This window comes from Trachemys scripta, chromosome 6 (genome assembly GCF_013100865.1).
Source record: "Trachemys scripta elegans isolate TJP31775 chromosome 6, CAS_Tse_1.0, whole genome shotgun sequence".
Classification (NCBI taxonomy): domain Eukaryota; kingdom Metazoa; phylum Chordata; order Testudines; family Emydidae; genus Trachemys; species Trachemys scripta.
Genome location: NC_048303.1, coordinates 77,101,508 through 77,123,398, shown reverse-complemented (window position 1 = coordinate 77,123,398; position 21,891 = coordinate 77,101,508). Strand labels below are relative to the sequence as shown.

Here is a 21,891-nt window from a genome sequence, read left to right as displayed (position 1 = left end):
CCACGAAAGCTTATGCTCTAATAAATTTGTTAGTCTCTAAGGTGCCACAAGTACTCCTGTTCTTCATTATGTGTTTTGTGATCCTGCTGAATTTGCATTGCAGCTCTGGTTCTAATTTCAGTAGCTTGCGTAAATAACACTCTTCTCCACTCATATTTTTCAGACACTTGTACGAACAGTAATACAAACTGTAGTACAAAACATCCAATGAAACTAAAAATTATCAGGGGGAAGTTTTAAGATTACTTTTAAAAATAGAAAATCACCACTGTAGACAGTATGTAGAAGGAATTCCACCAATCAGGTGAAAAGGGTGCAAAATCCCTCTCTCAGCCTAATAAAGGCACAGCAATACGTAGAAAACCAGAAACAAGGCACAGAGTGCAGGTAGACGTAATAATTTTAGAGATGGGACAAAGCTGCATATTTAGAGTGTACATTTTGAAACACACACACTCCAACCCCAACGATCAGGAGTGTTCCAGTCTGAGATTTTGCTTAGTTTTTTTATAAAGATGAAGAGCCATTTGCAAAATTAGCACCTGGATTTGGATGCTGAAGCTCTTTACCTATCAAGCTGATTTTGGATATGTGGTTTTGGTTTGAGGACCTCTCTCATAAACACTAATTACATTGTACAATACACGCAGGTCAAAAAAGGAGTTCTATCTCCTCTGAACACAACAAAAATCCACCCATAATTTGGAAACTAACACAAAGTGAGCTACCCCTGATTATTACATCCCTCTCCTAAACGCTAGTTGTCTGTTGTATGTTTGCAGGGGTCTCATCTCCTCTATGCCACACAAATTACACAAAACTTTTTTTAGACTGTAAGCTGCTTGGGTTAGGAACAATATCCTCATAAACCTACAACACAAAAGGGACCTGGTCATGATTTGGGGGCCTCTTGGTGCTACTTTAATACATCATCTGTCTAAACTAGGTCTCCAAAGAAAGGACGTGGGGAGAAATGCAGTGTATGAGGTTAAAAGCATAAGTAAGTATATACAGTACCTGCTCCCACAATAAGTATCTTGGACTCACAGCTGCTGATACAATGCAGAAGAGACCTGGATCGGATGTTGAAGTTGAGGAAAGCCACCACACAGCCCAGCTTGGCCACTCCAAACCACACATGGATGAAGTCAGGTTCATTGCTCATCAGCAGGGCCACCGTATCCCCCTTTTCCAGAGCTCCTTGTTGCAGGAAGACCTGAGCTACCCTGTTACTCCTCCTATCCACGTCCTGATAAGTGTGAACGGCCCCTTCATAGAGGATGAATGGCTTGTTGGGCTGCCTTTCAGCTTGCTTCACAAACCTGTCCAGCACCGTGAAAATCTTCCCTCGCAGCCTGTAGATCTCCACGGTCAGCCCATACTTTATCACTTTAAGCAGGTATTTCAGGTCGTGCCAGAAGTAGGGGAAGAGGAGTTTCTGGATGAGATGCAGGGAGACAATCCCAGCTGCGGCGCCCGTTACCCAAAAGGGTAACATCGGAACAAGCGGAGCAAACAACCTGCGGACAACAAGCAACAGCAATTGTTGCAAGCGCCTCACCCACCCAGCAGTACTAGGGTGCCTTAATGGGGTCCCTGAGTCTGGAGAGACGGGTCAGAGTCCGAAAGGAAACCCGGGAACTCCGGCAGCTGTCCCCCAAAGAGCAAGCTGGGGGAACCCGGGGCGGGAAGAGACGCGCACGAGCACCTCAAAGAAGCTCAGAACAAGGCAACAGGTGGAAGATGGGCAGCCCCACAGCCGGCCTCACTGACCAGCGCGAGCCAAGAGCTCCTGCTGCCCCCGGGGTCCCACCGAGCGGAGTGAGCCAACACCCCCTGTCATTCTCCAGGCAGAGCCAGGCAAGTTTCCCGCGTTGCACTTCCGAGCCTCGGCGAGCAGAGGTGGCAAGAGCCCCCTGTCCTCCCAGCAAAGGGAGGGGAACGCGCCACGCCGCGCCTACGGCACCCAGCGAGCAGTGAGCCCGCGGCCCGTGGACTCCCAGGGAGCGGAGCGGGACTAGGGAGGGTCCCCTGCGTTCACTAGGCAGAGCAAGGTAAGTACGCCCCCTCCGCCCCAAGACCCACTGCGTGGAACAAGCTTCTCCCCTACACCCCCGGGACTCACAGACTAGCACGACCTCCTGTCTGGGGCTAAGGTCAGACAGGCACTTGCGGAGAAGACGGGTGGGGAATCTCGGTGCTGCGATTCCTGCTGCGCTCCTTGCATAAGGCGAAGCTAAAGCCTCTGCTGCCTCACTCCACCCCTCCGCTCCACTGAGAGCAGCGCTGGGGGACGGCCTTTGTATATAACAAAGGAAAGGGAGCCGCCCTCTTCCGCCCCCGGCTCAGGAGCTAGCTAGCTAGCCGGGCACGCTACTTGGCCCTGGCCAAAGCCACTGCTGGAGCCAGTGAGTAGAAGTGGGAGTCTGGACCCCGGCAGAGCAGACGGGGTGAGCAGTGGGGATAGGCAGCCTACAGCTCTCACTCAAGTGAGACAAACGTGACTAGTGTTACCATATGTCCCACTTTACCAGGAACCTTCTGGCTTTAGCTCTTTCCTGGGACATGTGGTCATAGTGCTCCCCCCTCTATCTGCTTCAGCCCAATGTCCCCTTCCTCTCCCAAGCCCACAACCCTAGAACCCAGCTCCACATATCTTAACTCCCAAACCAGTGATCCCCCAGATACCTTTCCCAACAACCCAGTACCGTTTGTGATTTATAGTGTATCTCACAACATAATATCCCCGACCCACCCTTAAAACAACAGATCTTAGAGCCAAGGGAAATGGAATGTGTGACAATCAAGTTTCTGGTCCTCCTGGTTGTGGAGAGAAGCTTGAAAATGTTACCCAAGTGCACCCTGAAGTTTAGAAAACCAGAAGGTAAATAAAGAGCCCCCAAAGTGTATTATTTAATAATGTTATTATTTTGATGTCAGTCACCTGATTTTTGAACACTTGGGGTTGGCAGTACTAACCCCCAACAAATCCAGTGGCTCCCTTGTACCTCACCCAAGTCCCTTTAAACATGGCAGCTCCCCCTCCATCTCCTTCAAACACCTCACTACAGTAACCTGCCTCCTCTCAACCCAGAGGCTCCCACTAACCCCTGATTGCTCCAACCTTCATCAGATCTGAGGCACACCTCTCAACCAAACTCATTTATTCTCACACCCCTCAGGGAAGCAGAGTGGTTGCCTTTCCCTCCCTCCCTTGGCTTCTGGTGGGGGTGGCCCACTGGCTTGCTACCTCATCCTTGCTCTTTGGGAGACCATCAAGGGGAGGACACAAACAGCTCCCTGGCAGAATTTCCTATCTAAGTTGTACTGAACATGCTCACCCAAACTGAGTAAGCTCAGTAACATCTGCCGATGCCATTGCCTTCACTCAGAATCAGACTCTGCTGCCTGCTCTGTAGAAGGTTTAAAAAGGGGGCAAATTGGAGGGGGGGGATGGTCAGGGTCTGAGCAGGGGGTGGAAATTTACTGGTGGGGCTAGGGGGGGAGAGTCAAGCATAAGTGGGTAGTGGCAGGAGAGGGGCTGAGGGGCAAAATCAGGGAGGAGGGGTAGGAGCATCCCTTCATCCTGCCGCCCCTGTAACATCTTAACCAGACAGTTTCTCTCCCACTGTGTAACTACAGCCATGATCTGTCTCTCTCTGACCAACAACCCATCCACACTGCCTACAAGTCCATTCAGCCACCCTGTCTCACTCTCTGCAACACTCCTCCCAGTCAGTCTCCCTTCCTCCCAGCCTTCCTGCTCTTTTCTCCCTCTCTACATCCCAGTTACTCTCACTGCCTGCAATCCACCCTGTGGTGTGCTGCTCTTCTCATTAAGACATGGAGAGCTTGTATTTAATACTTGTTTTTATTTCAACATTACATAACTTTTACACAATGCAACCAGAACCTGAGTTGTCCGCAGCCTGCAGTCCAGAGCCTCACCTTCTCAGATGGAGGGTGCAGCCCACTGTCTTCCAAAACTACAGGTGCTCTACCAGTTTCCCTTTTTAATTAAAAAAAAAAGTATAGGGTTGTGCAGACTTTGGGTGTATATGTAGGTCTGCAGTCACAGTCTTTTCTTTGCAGTGATAGTACTGCATATAGTCCATTTTTCAAGGCATCTGCAGAAATTGTTGTAAGGCAGAAAACATCAAAATATTATAGCCACTCTCTGTTCCTATCTCCCCGCCACCCATACATATGTAACCCTTCTGCCCCTCTGAGTTGGCAGCAACAAGGGCCAGGTTCAGTATCTAGGGGTTCCGTTTCAATAACACAATGCAAAACCGGCTCGAGCCCCCACCCAGTGACCTGGGACAATTACATACCACCCCCTGGGTGCCTCTAGGAGGCAATACTTCCCCTCTCGTAAGCACAGAGTCTGAGTGTAGCAAAAGCCTTTTAATAAAGGAGGGAAACAATGCGGCATTATGTTGGGGAACCACCACAAACAGGATTCATAACACAAACCATGAGCAAAAGACCCACCTCCAAGTAAGTTTGGCAGTGTCCTTTTCCCCTCAGGGTCTTAAGTCCAATCACCCCAAAGTCTCTGTCCCTGGTCAGTGCTGCCCCAGAGTTCAAAAGTTTATCTACAGAGTTTTACCGCCCCAAGCCTTGGCAGAAATATGGGGGGGGCACACGGGATGTTAAGGGGCACCTTACATGGTCCGAGGCCGACTGCCCCACCTCTCCATGGAGTTCTGCTGTAGCCTTTACCACGAATGGCTCTGCTCTACCAGCCGCGCCGCTCCGCTTCTCCAACCATCCCACAAACTGCTCAGCTCTGCCAGCCACTCCACTCCACCAGCCGTCCCATGAACCACTCCAGCTGCCCCAGCAAATGGCTCAGCTCCGCTCTGCTTGCTGTTCCATAGACTGCTCCAACCGCCCCACAAACTGCTCGGCTCTGCTAGCTACTTAGCAATATTTCTTCAGGCTCCCCCACTGGTTAACACAGCACTCAGTGATCTCAGCTTAGCAATTTTAGCTCTTAGTGATTTCAGCTTGTAATAGGGGAGCCCAGTGCTGGTGCACTATTGGCCCAAAGTGAATTCAGTTCAGCAACTTCTAGTTAGACTCCTAATAGAAGCAAACTTAGCTCTGCTACTCAACAGTGGAGAGAGAGGAATAGTGCAATTGGTGTTCCAGGCCCTCAAAAGGGGCCCATACCATCAGGTACACATACCTGTCCCCAACCTCTCTCAATTCACTGGGTTTTGTAACCCATTCCCCTCGTCTAGCGAGTGTTACTTAGTTACTGGTGAGTCCCTCTGTCATACAACAGTTCCACTGGCCTTGATTCACAGAATCAGGGTAACACTTTATTCTTCCTGCCCCAATAACAGAGAAACTGGGGATCCCACACCAGCCAAAGTAACCACTTTCAGTTGTTGTCGTCGTCCCAGGCTAGGCAGGTGGGTGTGCCTATGCAAACAAGATCAGCCCCTGAAGTTCTTTTCCACCCTCGCCATAATTCACCACCAGATGTCAGGGTAGAGCTCATCCTGACTCTGCTTACACATACATACAGGCACTCACTCTCCCACCCTGCCTGCTATATCTTACTCAGCTATTGTCCCTTCCATCTTTGCAACCCTGATGCGCTCATTCTCACTCTCAGAAATCCACATAGAAATTCCCTTTTATCTATCCCTCAGCCAGTCTCTCTCCCTCCCTGTGTGCAGCCTATTCAGCTACTCTTCTTCCCTTTCTCATCAGGGAAGGAAGTTAATAGACTGCTCCAGCAATTATGTATGACTTAGTTATGTATAAAACTTTTCCTACAAACTGCATCTTAGTACAGATTTATATAAGAAAACTGTATTAACAAATATAGAAAAAATTGACACCCATTTTCAAATTTGTGCCTAACTAGCACATCTAAATGCTACATTAAGACTTGAGTATGTAAAATAATATGTATTGGCCTGTCTTGCCTTGAACCTTGTGGATTCACAGGGTATGTCTACACAGGCATAAAAAAAAACTTATGGTTTTAAGCTTATGGTTTTAACCTTTATTAAAGCACCTATGTAAAAGGGCTAAATGGTGGGAAAGACGCTTGAGGTCTGTTTTTTCAGATAAGAATAAGGCACTTAAAGGATGGTGAGAGAGAGGGGAGGGAGATGGCTCTTGTTTAAAAATCTTGAGACTATAGGATTGGTTCAGGAAAATATTCTATGATGCAGCTGTAGAAAAGCATCTGAATGGTCCGATCCAAAGGTGGAGATAACAAGCCTGAGGGGCTGTGAACCTTGGAAACTGCCACTTTCCCCAGGAACAGTTGGTAGGACAAGTTCTCTCTCTCTGACTTAACCATGTGCTTTCTTTTCCCTTTTCTTGCCCTGTTCTCACTTTTAACCTATCTTTATATGTTTCTCTTTTACTTAACTCTTTTTAAATGCTCTTTTCTATTAACCTCCTTTATACATTTTACCATGTGCTTACTAAACAGTCTCTGCTTTATAAAATTCTTTTTTTTGCCGTATGTGTTCTTTTTTAACATATTTTTCTCTTTTATTTAAGGTTTTTAAATGCTCTTAACCTACCCTTATATTTAATACACCTTTTAAGTTTCTCAAATTTTTATTCTTTAATAACATGCCAAACTAGTCCTTTAGAAACACCTCTCCTTATAAACCTAACCAAAATTTCTCTTTTCTTTAATAACTTGCCTCTATTCTTTCAAACTACTTCTTTTAAATCAAATCTCCATTTTTCTTTGTTGTCTTCCTATTCTTTAACATGCCAAACCAGTCCTTTAAAAATCACCTCTCCTTACTAAACGTAACTAAACAACCTTTCCTTTTTTCCTCTAAACCTTACCAAAGCATTCTTTTTTAATCTTTAAGCTCTCTCACTCTATTCTTTCTACCTTTTTCTCTAAACAACCAAATGCATCAAAGCACAAGCATGCAACATACTCCCTATCAAACATAAAAAAAAAAATCATTTTTTTTTTCCAAAATGGCCAACGGTGCTAAACCTCGACACAAACAGGGACGGAGGGCGGGACATAAGCCCTAAATGGAGTGTGGAAACCTGTAAAAAACACATGGTGATGAATGCTATCGAGGTATATATTACTCCCATTGCAGTTTTCATGTCATGTTTTGTTAGTTATTTCAAAACGGGTCTTTTTTTTCCCCCCTCATAAAATGTCAAAAAGATTATTTGTGTAAAAATTCACTGTCACTAAATGGCTTCATCATTCCATTAACTTATAAAAACACCTAACACCTTAATGAGATGTTTAAGTGTTATTACAACAGGAATATTTCCACCAATTCTAAAGCATAGCACAGATCTGTATTCTGTAAACTCAAAGATATTTAAATAAAGACCTCAGTAAATTGCTCATAGTACAGACTAATAGCCCTTCCAAATGTAAATTTTCTGTTCAAAAAAGTAGCTGCCCAAGAACAGTGAAAGTATAACCACCAGATTAATTCATCCCCAATTATTACTGAATCGTTTTTGCTGGCTGTTCCACATTACACAAATCTGAAAATTGGAGCTGGGCAAAAAAAATGTTCACCAACTTTTTTTGGGGGGAGGGGGCAAAAAAAATGCAGATTCAGAAACACAAATATTTCACAAATTCACATCAACTTTGGTTAAAAAATCCTAATAATTTTTTTTTAAAAAAATCAAAGCATTATGACATTTTAAAAATGAAATATAATAATTTTTAATTACAGAATTTGTTACAGAATGCCCAAAATTGAAATGCTTGGTTTCAGTTTGAATGAAACGTTTGGTTTTTGGTTAAAAATCAGTTTGTCTTTTCAATTCACAGAAATTTCAAACATTAATTTTTGAAAAAAAATTGAAATAAAACTTTTATTTTTTCAGAATTGCCAGTGAACTAAACAATCAGTTATTTGCTTAGCTCTGCTGAGAAGACTGTTCACTATTCATTGGAAGAAAATTTGACTGGTGTGGATCACTTTCACAGCCTCAGCCTTGCTGAGGTTCCTTTCCGTGCCCACAGAAACTGAGGGCAAGGGGACTCGAGAATTCATGTAAGCTAGAATCTGTGTCTTAGGTATTAATATAATGAAGGACAAAAACACATCAGATCTATTATCTCAGCTACAGACTTGTAGTAACCAAATATAACAATATGGCAGTGGGGGGGAGGGGAATTGACTAATTTTCACTGGTAATTTTCACCATTGTAGAATTACAGTGCTGCTCAAACTTGTTTAGTTTTGACTGTACCTATGACCCCGGCTGCTGTCCCACCCCTACCTCCCCAAAAAATATGAATGCTTTCTAAAGGCAGTGGTGATGTTATGCAGGCAGATTTATATAATTATTTTATGGCACAGTTGACCCATCTCCTTCCTTAGTTCACTCCCAGGATATTAACCCCTGCTTTTTATTTGTTAAAAAAAATATGCTATTGGATGGATACACCACATAGATATCCCATACAACCCCTCCAAATGGTTAAATACATTTAGATACTCTACATGTTTCAACATTCAGTTAGTGTCTGGATACAAAACTTAAGAATGTTAAAAAGAAAAAAAAATATATGGAATTTTTAGGCTGGATACCCAGTTACATCCAGTGGTTGCCTCATAGCTTTGTCCAAATTTCTGGGGGGTGAGGGGGGGGGAGAGAAATAAAGTAAGAGAAGAACAATAGTAGATGAATGTTTATTTATACTAGATGAAATGCTTAAATCTTTTGAACAGTGCACAGTAGAATGGAAACTGCCAGTTACCTGTTACTTTAATTATATACAGTTGCACAGTACTTTGCCATAGACAATATTTGAGGAGCTGGTGGTAGGGACCGATATGAAAAAATAAGATAGGATTATTTATTGATTATTAAGATTAGTGGGAGTTAGAACTCCCCAGTATTTGAAGCCATTTTACAAAGCCCATTACAAGTAGAGTTTAAAAGATTTTTTTTTTTTTTAAATGATGTATCAGGTTTGGAAATAAATTGTGAAGAAGAATTGGAATGCAGTCTGGACTACATTTTTTTAAAATTAAACACAGATGAATCTCCTCTTACACAAATATTCTTCTAGAAAATAGCTACTTACCAATCAAATTGCAGATTTAAATGTGAAAGTTATCATGTAAATATAAAATGTGTTCTTCACATGTCACGGTTGTGTTCCAAGTTATCTGAATACTGGCAGGAAAATTCAAACATTGTTGCAAAAACTGGAATTGTCCAAAATTGTGTATATTACACTTCATGGTAGGACATGCACTGAAAATACATTAAGAATAGGCATTGTTTTATTACTAGCTAAAAGAATAAGAGTGGGATATTTTCAAACACACAAATAAAGTGTTAGGCACCCAATTCCTATCAGATCTGAATGGTTGTGGCTACCTGAACATCCATTTCTACCTAAGCTTAGAAACAAATTCTGACCAATGTAATAGATCACATAAGCCATTATTATATAACGCACTTGCACTAATACAGAGGTACTCATGTTGGTTAAAGTTTTGTAGCTCGTTTATTCCTTCATCTCTCAAAGATGGTTCTTACTGGGCATGGATGTTTAATTTACCTTTTTTAGCTGCATTGTAAATTGATGTACTACTGTCTTAATATAAATAAAAGCCCATGTTAAAGTGACTTCTTCCAACATTACAGCTTTTTGTATTTACTTTAGGGAATTTTCTATATAAGGAATCTTAAAAAAAAAAAAAAAAAAGACACACAAAAGAATAGAATTTGCATAGCTAACTTATGTAAACAGACATCCTGTACTGTAAATCTGCTTCTTTCTCATAAAACACCATACTAAATATAATATTGTTTTTAACTCTTTAAAAATAAAAATAAAAGAAAATATTGAAGATGCTGCTATAAAGATGTGGAAAGTGAACTGCAAAAAGTTACATTCAGAATAAGTTACTTAACTAAGGGCTTATTTACCCTAGGGGTTTAAATCAGATTAAGTTGAGTTAATCTGGTTTGAAAATGCTTGCATACACACAAAAGTCCATCTGAGCGCACTAATCCTGCATTTATCATGAACTCTGGAGTACTCTTGCCAAGTGCACTATGTTTGCTGTGAAACAAATTAGCTTGGTCTACTGTTCATGTCACTTTGGCAGTCCTCCAACAACTATCCAATACTGCTTTGCAGGCCACTATTACTGATCTGTTTGTTTACCTGTGTGACTTCCACTGCTCTGTTGTTAAGTTGCCAGGATGTCTCCTCTCAGGCAAAATCTGGCCTTGTGCCAGTTTTAAATAATTTGCTCCTGGATTCCAGTATATCAGCAATGCTAGGAAGCTGCTACAGAGGCCCCATGTCACGCCTCAGGCAGCTGCTTAGAGCCATGCTGAGGCCCTAGATCTCATCACCATCTGGGGTGAAGCATTGGTGCAGGAAGCGCTTGTGGCCAGTCACTGAAATAAAGATCTGATTTTGGACATTGCAAAGCAGATGTCCCTGAGGGGTCATGACTGGGATGCCAGCAAGTGCCAAGTATTGAGCCAGTAGCTCAGGAGGATCTACATTAAAACCAGATGGCAAGAAAAAAAAATCCAACAGGGGACATGGAACCTGTCCCTTTTTTGAAGAACTGGGCAGGATTTTCCACAACTGTACAACCATGGAAACCAGAAAGGTTGTGGTACCTGCTGCCTGCTCTCTTCGCTCAATACCCCTAGCCTCTGAGGATGCCCAGCAAGACTCAGAGGATGAGAATGAGGAGGCCAGTGAGGAGCTATCCCCTGACAGCCAGGATCTTTTGGGGACTCAGGATCCTGATGCCAGCCATATAGAAAGCCAACCTGATTCCTCCCCTGCAGCAACAGAGCCTGAGTCCCAGCCAAACATCCATACCAGGAGGCAAATCTGGAGAGAGCTTCAGCATGTGAGAACTGATCTTTACAATTTATTTGCATCGTGCTATATGGGCATGCTAGCTTCTGTTATGGGTACCCCATGGCTGCTGCTATTTTAGGTGGATGTGAGCTAGAAGCATTTCCAAGTCTGAAATATGAACAACCAACTGTGTTTTTTCATACTCCCACAGTCAGGGTACCTACAACAGCCAGACCCTCAAGAATAGGGCCTGTATCAATGGCCAAGTGGCTGGACAACATGAGAAGGCAAAAAACAGAAAACTCAGGATGAAATGTTCAAATCTTATGATGGTGTCCCAAAGAAAAAACGAAATGGCAAAGAGGTCAGAGGCAGTATTTGTGGGCAGAGAGGGAAGAAGTCAGGGAGCTTTCCCAGGAGATTGTAGCAGTGGCCAAGGACAGCATGGTAATTTCTAAGGAAAGCATTTCCATGACCAAAGAGAGTATTGGAAAAATAAACTGGGAGATGTAGAGGCAACCCATGGACACAATACTAAGCCAAAATGTAATGCTTTAAACCAGGACTCTGCCATGTTCTTCAGGCCCTGGATAATGCTGATGTTCCCAGTATTCTGTAAGTCCATCAACCCATCCTCCTAGCTCTTCTATGTCTTATCTCTCAGTGCACCTCTGCTCCTCTTGCAGCTCCATGGATACTTAATCTCTCTCTCTCAGTCCTGAGGGGGCAGCTGCAGCCTGGTCCTTTTCTCTTCTTGACCACAGCTGGGTGGGGGAGGGCAGCTCTGTGGGTTCTTCACCCATTCTCCTTACAAGGCCTGGTGTTGCAAGGTGCTGGGTTTTTTTTCTGCATCCTCCATCCTCTTGTGAAAATGTTGTTGGCTGCTCCCTCTTCTCCATCCCTTCCCCACCTATCAACACCTCTTGGGTCTGGAGGGGAGAGAGAAAGAACTGCTCCAGTAGGGACTAAAATTGCATTACTCATTAAATTGAGCGAGCTGGCAACACTGTTATGGAAAAGGATTAGTCACTTTCTGCATGTGGCTGAGATGGCAAGAGAGGGGTGTACACACACACACACAGGTTGTGTGCTTGGTTATGGTGGCTATTAGAATGTTGTCAAAAATGGAAAAAGTTGGAAGAGGGGAAGGTTGGGGAAGAAAAAACTTGTCAGGTTGAGGAAAGAACAGGATGTATCTGGGGAAATATCTTGTATTAGGAAAAAATATAATAACTATACAGTGCAATGTGTACAGTTATGAACAATGGGATTATTTTTGTTTGTGGTAGTACATCTTTAAAATTCTAAGTACTCTTGCTATGTGCAGAGTTCAGCAGCTAATTTGTTCTCAGAGTTGCTTGTAGAGTAGACTCAATGAGAGCTTAGCATGTGACTTTACTTTTGTATTTTCTTTTTGATTTCTTTAATTTCAATGGGAATTTAATTTTGAATGGGAAAGTAAAAATTCTGGTAATGAGGTTGGGATTGTAAAATGACAGAAAAGCTGAATGAAACTTAAAAAGAGTGGGAACATTCTCCTGATTAAAAACAAAGCAAAGTAAAAAAAATGTAAAATGGTCCCATCTGAACAAATGTAATGTTTCCAATTTAATGGAAAAAGGAACAATTAGAGATATATGTTCAAGCTTCTGCCTAGTATTTTTATACAAATGTTACTACAGACCAATGCAAGAAGAGCAATCTAACCACAGTGGAAAAGGTGAGCAGCTTTCAAATGGAAAGTTCTGTAAAATTCAAAGCCAAACACTTCCAGAAATTATTTTTGTTAAAAAGTGATAGAAGAGTGGTATTGTAATTTTCAAAACTGAGACTCCTGTACTCGTTCTCTACTTTTGTTAAAAAAATTAAAAATAAATAAATAAAACAAACAAATCTTTCATTTTCTTTTTCTGCGGATGAATCCGAGGCATGTAGCGAAAGAGACTTGTTTGTAGGACCCTTACTTCATTTTTTGCAGAAATTGGAAATTATGTAGCAAGCGAGGCAGGGGATTGGAGGAAGAGAAAGGATAGCCTTATGGTAAGGCAGTTGAGTGCTGCCCTGGAGAACTGATTCTATCCCTGCCTTTGCCACAAATTCCCAGAGGCGTAGCGAGCGCCCTCCGTACCCTCCGACCGGAGTGGGCCCCGCAAGGAAGGGGGCCCCTAAAAGTGGCAAAATAAATACCGCATTCCAGTTTCTGCATTGTAAGTGGCCCCGCCCAGACATATGTTTGGAGGGGGCCACCATTCGGAGGGGGACACGTTCTTTGTTGCTACGGCCCTGCAAATTCCTATGTGATGTAGGCAAGTCACTTCAACCATATTTTCACAGATGGTCACTAATTGTATGTTCCTTATTTTCTGGGTGCCATACTTGAGACTCTGGGATCCGACTTGAGAAACGCTGACATTCACAGTTGAGGTGAATGATGAACACACACATTAAATGTATGGAGTCCCCTTCCCAAAGCTGACTCGCTGAACATAAGAACGGCTGTACCGGGTCAGACCAAAGGTCCATCTAGCCCAGTATCCTGTCTACCGACAGTGGCCAATACCAGGTGCCCCAGAGGGAGTGAAGCTAACAGGCAATGATCAAGTGATCTCTCTCCTGCCATCCATCTCCACCCTCTGACAAACAGAGGCTAGGGACACCATTCCTTACCCATCCTGGCTAATAGCCATTAATGGACTTAACCTCCATGAATTTATCCAGTTCTCTTTTAAATGCTGTTATAGTCCTAGTCTTCACAACCTCCTCAGGTAAGGAGTTCCACAAGTTGACTGTGCGCTGTGTGAAGAAGAACTTCCTTTTATTTGTTTTAAACCTGCTGCCTATTATTTTCATTTGGTGGCCCCTAGTTCTTGTATTATGGGAATAAGTAAATAACTTTTCCTTATCCACTTTCTCCACATCACTCATGATTTTATATACCTCAATCATATCCCCCTTTAGTCTCCTCTTTTCCAAGCTGAAGAGTCCTAGCCTCTTTAATCTTTCCTCATATAGGACCCGTTCCAAACCCCTAATCATTTTAGTTGCCCTTTTCTGAAAATCTTCTAGTGCCAGTATATCTTTTTTGAGATGAGGAGACCACATCTGTATGCGTACCATCGATTTATATAAGGGCAATAATATATTCTCCGTCTTATTCTCTATCCCCTTTTTAATGATTCCTAACATCCTGTTTGCTTTTCTGACCGCCTCTGCACACTGCGTGGACATCTTCAGATAACTATCCACAATGACGCCAAGATCTTTTTCCTGACGTGTTGTAGCTAAATTAGTCCCCATCATATTGTAAGTATAGTTGGGGTTATTTTTTCCAATGTGCATTACTTTACATTAAATCTCATTTGCCATTTTGTTGCCCAATCACTTAGTTTTGTGAGATCTTTTTGAAGTTCTTCACAATCTGCTTTGGTCTTAACTATCTTTAGCAGTTTAGTATCATCTGCAAACTTTGCCACCTCACTGGTTACCCCTTTCTCCAGATCATTTATGAATAAGTTGAATAGGATTGGTCCAAGGACTGGCCCTAATTAATCCCACCAGTCAAGGATACATAACTGTGGCTGCTTCTATCTATAGTCTAGCAATGAGATTAGATCTTTACCTCTGCATTTAGTAATGAAATAGATTAATCGTAGTTCCATTAAGGTGAATTGCACACACATCCTTTTTCACACCTGCTAAGACTTCCAGCTTAATATTGAAATTGTTGATTTATCAAACTATCCTACTGTGGGTAAGTACTTCTAATTACTGATACTTTCATTCCTTTGTGAGAGGAGCAACTTTCCATGTCATCTCTAGCACAGTGTACTAATTTTTAACTTTTAAATCTTTCCATAAAGTGATCCGTTAAAATAGCTGGTTACACTCAAGTATGCATAAAACTTCTTACCATTATTTAGATATTTGTTGGATTAGCTGTCAGTAAATTTTATTGTGTCACTCTGCAGGTAATAATTCTTGAGCAGCTAAAAGTTTAAACATACTCTCCTATACTCCTCATACTGTTTACTGTTCAGATGAAAGAAGACTCACCAACCATTAAGCAGATAGATTGCTATACTTGGGACCAAATGCAGCAAGCTTCTGTAATGGAATAATTCTCCAATCATTTGAATTTGGCAAAAGTACTTGACAGGAATTCCCTTTATCATAATGGTTTATATTGATTTTAAAGCTCCCTGAAGAGGTAGGTAAAAAAAAATGGTTATTTCTTGAGTTATGGATAAGGTAAAGGTATTTTATTAGGCAGATAAAAAAAAAAAACACAACTAAAACTAAGTGTTACCCAGTGTGGTGGGGAGGGAAGACAGAGACAGATAGTATGGAGGTCCCCATAATGGGAGACTAGGGCAGGGTAGACTAAGGGCGAGAGATGGGATGGTGATAGGGACCAGTTCGAAGAGACTGGGCAGAAGGGGGTCAAGCTTGGGGCATGAGAGGGGGAAAAAGAACAGAGGAGTCTGTGCTCACTAGAGCACATTTTTCAAAAGCCTGGAAGTGAACCCAAGATTCCTGAGTCTCACAATTCATTTGGTGGTAGTAAATGTCAGTGAAATCCACTGGTAAGATGTGTGTGTTTCACTCCCCTCTGGTATTGGTCCATATATTCAATTCTTCATTCTGATTTAGGACAAAAGAAGAGAGATTCCAAGTTTCTGACAAGTCTATTAGTAAAATAAGGAAGATTAAGACAAGATACCTTAGCGCTTCCAAGTCAGAATTCATTAATGTTTGTGAGGTGTTCTGATAATACTATGATATGGGGCAGATCATTTTCCAAGCAATCAGTCAAAGTGATTGTAATGCAAGTGTCTTGCACACTTGACTTGTTATCTTGGATCTACTGAATCACTTATACACTGAAAATACATTTAGAAGTGCTAAAAATGAAGTTTGCAATTCTTCCTAGAAACACAAATGAGAAAACTGACTAACCCATTATTGAAGTTTAGCAGTTATATTTAGGTCAGGGCACAAATTGTGGAACAGTGTAACAATTTATCATGACACTACCATCTGGATCAGTGCTAGAATTTAAAACAAAAGCCAATAAGCAAGGCCCTTTAGCTGGAGGAATGATAAATGGTTAGTGTTGTTTCTTCTATAGATTTGTATCAGGAGAGCATACTAGGTATATCTGCATCCTTTCAAGATGGGTCTACCTTGGGGAGTGTGACAAAGTTCCTCCACCATCTTGGTGGGTCCTGCGCTTATTGGCGGATTTTCTTGCCTCAGAGATTCACCATGTGGGTTGGGGAACAGCCCAGAGACCTTCCCCTCTGGAAGAACCCACAGTCCAAGTCAATTGGGAGGTTTGGGGAAACCCAGGCCCACCCTCTACTCCAGGTTCCAGCCCAGGGCCCTGTGGACTGCAGCTGTCTATAGTGCCTCCTGTAACAGCTGCATGACAGCTGCAACTCCCTGGGCTACTTCCCCCTAGCCTCCTCCACACACCTTCCTTATTCTTACCACAGGACCTTCCTCCTGGTGTCTGATAACACTTGTGCTCCTCAGTCCTCCAGCAGCTCTCAGCTCCTTACATCTCTTGCTCCCAGCTCCTCACACTCACACCACAAACTGAAGTGAGCTCTTTTTAAAACCCAGGTGCCCTGATTAGCCTGCCTTAATTGATTCTAGCAGCTTCTTCTTAATTGGCTCCAGGTGTCCAAATTAGTCTGCCTGCCTTAACTGGTTCTAGCAGGTTCCTGATTACTCTAGTGCAGCCCCTGCTCTGGTCACTCAGGGAACAGAAAACTGCTCAGCCAGTGGCCGGTGTGTTTGCCTTCGACCAGACTTCTGTAGCCATCTATAAAACCAGGGAGAGGAGGTTGGCCGATGGAGTCTCCTGTGACTGTGGGGCCTATTTCCGGTCCTCCGTTCATTCACGTATCCAGGCAGAGTTCCTCTGGGCGGTGTCCACCGGCTCCCTTGACTCCTTCGAGGAGCAGTGGGCGCTGTCCGGGATTCTCTGCTCGGTGTCCCCGATTTTGAACCTTTGACCGTCACCTCGCTCCCTGTTTTTTTATTAGTTGTCCCAAGTAATCATTTGGTACTGGGTCCAGTGGTCCCTCCCGCTAGGCTGGGGGAGGGGCCTTTAGTAGTGGGTGGGTGAGCCCGCCCACTTCCCGGTTCGGCAATACGGCCAGTGGCCGGTGTGTTTGCCTTCGACCAGACTTCTGTAGCCATCTATAAAACCAGGGAGAGGAGGTTGGCCGATGGAGTCTCCTGTGACTGTGGGGCCTATTTCCAGTCCTCCGTTCATTCACGTATCCGGGCAGAGTTCCTCTGAGCGGTGTCCACCGGCTCCCTTGACTCCTTCGAGGAGCAGTGGGTACTGTCCGGGGTTCTCTGCTCAGTGTCCCTGTCTGGTCCCCTTCTTTTGACCCTTTGACCTCACTCCTGTCCCTGTTCTTTTATTAGTTGTCCCCTGTAATTTTTTGGTCTCCAGGCCCTGTGGACCCCCCCTTAGGCTGGGGGGGGGGATCCTTTAGCAGTCGGCGGGCTTTGCCCGCCCACATCCTGGATCCCAATAGGACCAGACTCCGGTACCCCACTGGTCTGAGTCTGTCACAGGAGCTACCAAGTTTTCACGTAATTACAGGTTATTTACATTCCTACTCTACACTTGCATTTTTTTAATAATCCTTACAATAAAATCAGCCTGCATCATCATCTGGTAGCAGAATTTTATGCTGTTATTTGGCCTGTCATTATCCTATTTGTGCATTTCAGTCTCTCAGAAGTATGGAAGCATGAATTAAATGAGTTGATCAGACAATATTCAAATATATTAACATTACAATATAGTCTACTGGTTAGTCTAAGATAGAATTGCAACAAGTTAAAAATCTAAGGAGTTATTGGACTTCTGCAACCTTGTGAAAATTAGGATAGTACTGTTAGAATTAGTATAGAATCGTAAGTTACTGTCTGAATCACTGTATCGGACTACACGTTTTTATACAAAATGGAATGAAATTCTTCCTAGCTGTGCAGAAACTGAACATTAGATGGTGAAAAAGCTCTTATATTAACACTCATCTTTTATAGCAGAAATTGCTTTATGAGAACTATTAGTTTATACGATTAACAACAAAACTGAAGAACTGGCATTAGAGAAGAATGTATCATCTAATGGAAGACAGATGTTAAATGGGAGTTACATGAGATTGCTACGGAGGAACATGTCTGGTTTCGCAATGCTTGTCCATAGTTTGTTATATTGCTTTAAGACCAAAAAAACTTTTAAAAGCCACACTTCCAAGACAAAATTAATAGAGCAGAACATTGCTATTCAATGAAGCAAATTTCTTTATAAAGATGGTTAAATACCTCTGAGAAGATTTTATTAAAGCAAGGTATAAATAATCTCAGTATGATTAAAAAGTCTATGGACTTGTATTGACTTACACCAGGGATGAATTTGGTCTTCAGGACTAAATCATAGATTTCCAGGAGCCCTAACCAAGAGGCAGCATATTGTTGCATTGTCCCAGGAGCAGCCCAGGAAGCAGAATGCAAATCAGAGGGTCAGACTCTACCTCTCAGTTTGTCCTACTCCAGGGTTTGGGGCATATTCCCTTAGCTGTTGTCATAACTATAAAGGGAAGGGTAACAGCTGTCCTGTGTACAGTACTATAAAATCCCTCCTGGCCAGAGACTCCAAAATCCTTTTCCCTGTAAAGGGTTAAGAAGCTCAGGTAACCTGGCTGGCATCTGACCTAAAGGACCAATAAGGGGACAAGATACTTTCAAATCTTGGGGGGGGAAGGCTTTTGTTTGTGTTCTTTGTTGGGGAGTGTGTTCGTTCTCGGGACTGAGAGGGACCAGACATCAATCCAGGTTCTCCACATCTTTCTAAACAAGTCTCTCCTATTTCAAACTTGTAAGTAAATAGCCAGGCAAGGCGTGTTAGTTTTCCTTTGTTTTCTCAACTTGTAAATGTACCTTTTACTAGAGTGTTTATCTTTGTTTGCTGTACTTTGAACCTGAGACTAGAGGGGAGTCCTCTGAGCTCTTTAAGTTTGATTACCCTGTAAGGTTAATTTCCATACTGATTTTACAGAGATGATTTTTACCTTATTTTCTTTAATTAAAAGCTTTCTTTTTAGAACCTGATTGATTTTTCCTTGTTTTAAGATCCAAGGGGTTTGGATCTTGATTCACCAGGAGTTGGTGGGAGGAAGGAGGGGGGATGGTTAATTTCTCCCTGTTGTAGATCCAAGGGGTTTGGATCTGTATTCACCAGGGAATTGAAGGTTTTTCAAGGTTTCCCAGGAATGGAATCCATTGAAATGGTGGCAGCAGAACCAGAGCTAAGCTGGTAGTTAAGCTTAGAAGTTTTCATGCAGGCCCCTACATTTGTACCCTAAAGTTCAAAGTGGGGATCCAGCCTTGACAGCTGTGTACCTGGTGCAGCATTCATCCCTGTACAGGATCCATGAAGGGGGGCGGGTAAACCTAAACAAAGTGTCCCCTTTAAGAAGGCCTCCAAACCAACCTCAGCTAGCAGAGTTCCTAGTTCTCCTATTGTTCTAAGGAGGCAGGGTAGTTTTCTCTCTTTCCCTGAGGTGTCAGATCAGGAAAGGGAGCTAGTTAACCCAGTTCACAAGACTTTTATAAAGAACAACCTAACTTTTAGTCATAAAAAACACCCTCTAGGACCAATGTCAAGCTACTTACCTGTGGCTTGTAAGTACCAGTATGACTTCTGGCTCCCCTCATTCTTGCTCAGCTTCATTTTTATGTAGCCCAGACTCCAGGTGAACTAGGGTGCTCTTGTTTTTACCTAGGCCATCTTGGCCATAAACTGCAGATTATTCCTTAAAGAGGCAGTACACCCCTCCACACTCCCCCAGCCCAGCAATGCTGATTGGAACACTGGAGGGGCAGACCCGTTTTCTGCCCTCTCCCACCCATATACATTGCAGGAGAGCATAGCAGCTCTGCATCAGCAGATCACAATAAAAGTGGCCCATGCAAGGGAACAAAGGCACACTTTATGCCCGCTTACTCCCCTGCACAGCTGAACAAGTTGGGCCATGATCTTGCCCTTTGTCCATAACTTGCTATGAACTAAAGTGCAGATATCAGAGATATGTCTGAAGTTGTTTATCCCAAGTCATTACTGACTTGGGGCCAGGTTCTACCACTGTTCCTCAAACTGAAGCATGTCTTGCTTCTCACATAATCACACCGGCTGCCAAAGGAATACGTTACTCCTTGACATGGGTAAGGGTGACAGAATCTAGCCCTAAGAAATTACCCACAGTGCTTAGCACTTACAGCTTCTGTTTCTCTTTGCTTTGTGGAAACTTATTGGAGATTACACAAAAGTAAATTATAGAAAATGTTGATAACCTGCGGTTCTTGGAGTGATTACCAATCTCATGAGTAGGTACTGAATCTTTTCATCATATTGAATTTCTAAGTGAAAGTGCTGTTAGGGCTATCCTTCAGAGGATTAGAACAGGGTGTTTGCCTTCTGTGCCCTCAGGCAGGCCTAGGATCCCAGCTAGTTTTTAGTTTGCCTCTGTTCTCAGTCTGCAAGCTTTTATGTCATAACTTTAAATTGAACTTCTGTCATATTGTGCATCACTTGTTTGTTTTTGCATAATCTTTAAGCTAGCAGATCTTCTATTTGAGCTCCTCCTTGCCCTTAAACATATTCTATAAGAAGTTCAGTTTTACCTTCAACTCTTTCAAGTTGGTATCCAGAATGACAGTTAAATTAGCTGTTTTGGAAGTGATTTTCCTTTTTGTTTGGAAGATGCAGCAAAGGGTGTGGGGGGGAAATCACAAATGTAGAACAGCTTGTCCATGCATCTTCTTTTTGTCCTTTGTCTTTTGCATGCAGCCGAGTTTTCAGAAGTGTGCACTCATTGGTGTACCCAACATAAGACACTTTGGGTGAAATCCTGTCTTCACTGAAGTCAGACAAAATTCCCATTGATCACAGTGATGGAGACCTAGGCTCTTATGCCTGACTTTTCAGCTGCCTCCTCTTTTTTCTTTGTTGCTGCCCTGAAAGTAACAGGGAAGAGGGCTACACTGAAGCCATCAAAAAGCCAGAGGGAAAAGGAGATTTGGGTACTACTGGGATCAGAAGTGTGCCAAATGTGGTTACCGTGGGTGCCACCCCATATGTCCGACGTCACTTCATCTGTCACTTTGATACAGCAGCTCCTGTCAGTGGTAACACTGTGAGCAGCAGGAAAAGGAAGATGCAGCAAGACCCATTCTCCAGACATCTGCTACAGCTTCCCCACATATGCAACTCCCTAGATTCTGCTGAAAATCTCTCTGGGCTGCTGGGAAAATAACTTTTTATTGTGTAATTTTATATTTTGAGGCATCTTGTTTTTTGAAGACTAATGGGAGCTGCTAGAATATAGGAACTCCTGGTTACATCATGCTCAGCATTGGTCACATTGCCCCTTCACCTCTCCTCTCCTCTCCTCCCCTGCACTCCTTCCTGTGAGATACCTATAAATCTAATCCACTTATTTTATTGCAGCTACCCTTAATATAATTAATAGAGATATCCCATCTCCTAGAACTGGAAGGGAACCTGAAAGGTCATTGAGTCTAGCCCCCTGCCTTCACTAGTAGGACCAAGTACTGATTTTGCCCCAGATCCCCAAGTGGCCCCCTCAAGGAGTTAACTCATAACCCTGGGTTTAGCAGGCCAATGCTCAAACCACTGAGCTATCCCTTCCCCCCCACTTCTTGGAGTAGTTTACATTATGGCATAGCCCATAATGCATATAGTAAAGTTGTTTAGGGCTTGATTTTCAGACATTTGAGCTATTGCAACTCCCATTGACTCCATTTGGAACTGCACATGCTCAGAACCTCTGAAAAATCAGATGCTTAATGTAAATTTAATTATATTGTACCTTCTTGTATGAAATGTAAATGAGACACTTTTAAAGAGTTTCCTTACCACTGGCACAGCCCCTCAGGGCTGGGCATGGCATAGCAGCTCTTTCCCATTCTGGTAGTCCCTGCCAACAGTCGCTCCAGTGGTTTCTCTTTCTATA

The 21,891-nt window shown here is 43.0% G+C and overlaps 1 protein-coding gene across 1 annotated transcript in view; it reads right to left on the bottom strand.

Moving 5' to 3' along the window:
• Positions 1-2,270, bottom strand: part of SLC27A6 (solute carrier family 27 member 6) — a 65,674-nt gene extending 63,404 nt beyond the window's left edge. Inside the window, exons 1-2 of the mRNA XM_034774592.1 lie at positions 2,126-2,270; positions 1,018-1,520 (exon numbers count right to left, since the gene is read on the bottom strand). Coding sequence (XP_034630483.1) covers positions 1,018-1,498 — 481 coding nt within the window. The 5' untranslated portion in view covers positions 1,499-1,520; positions 2,126-2,270. The remainder of the gene's footprint in view (positions 1-1,017; positions 1,521-2,125) is intronic.
• Positions 2,271-21,891: the final 19,621 nt, after the last annotated feature.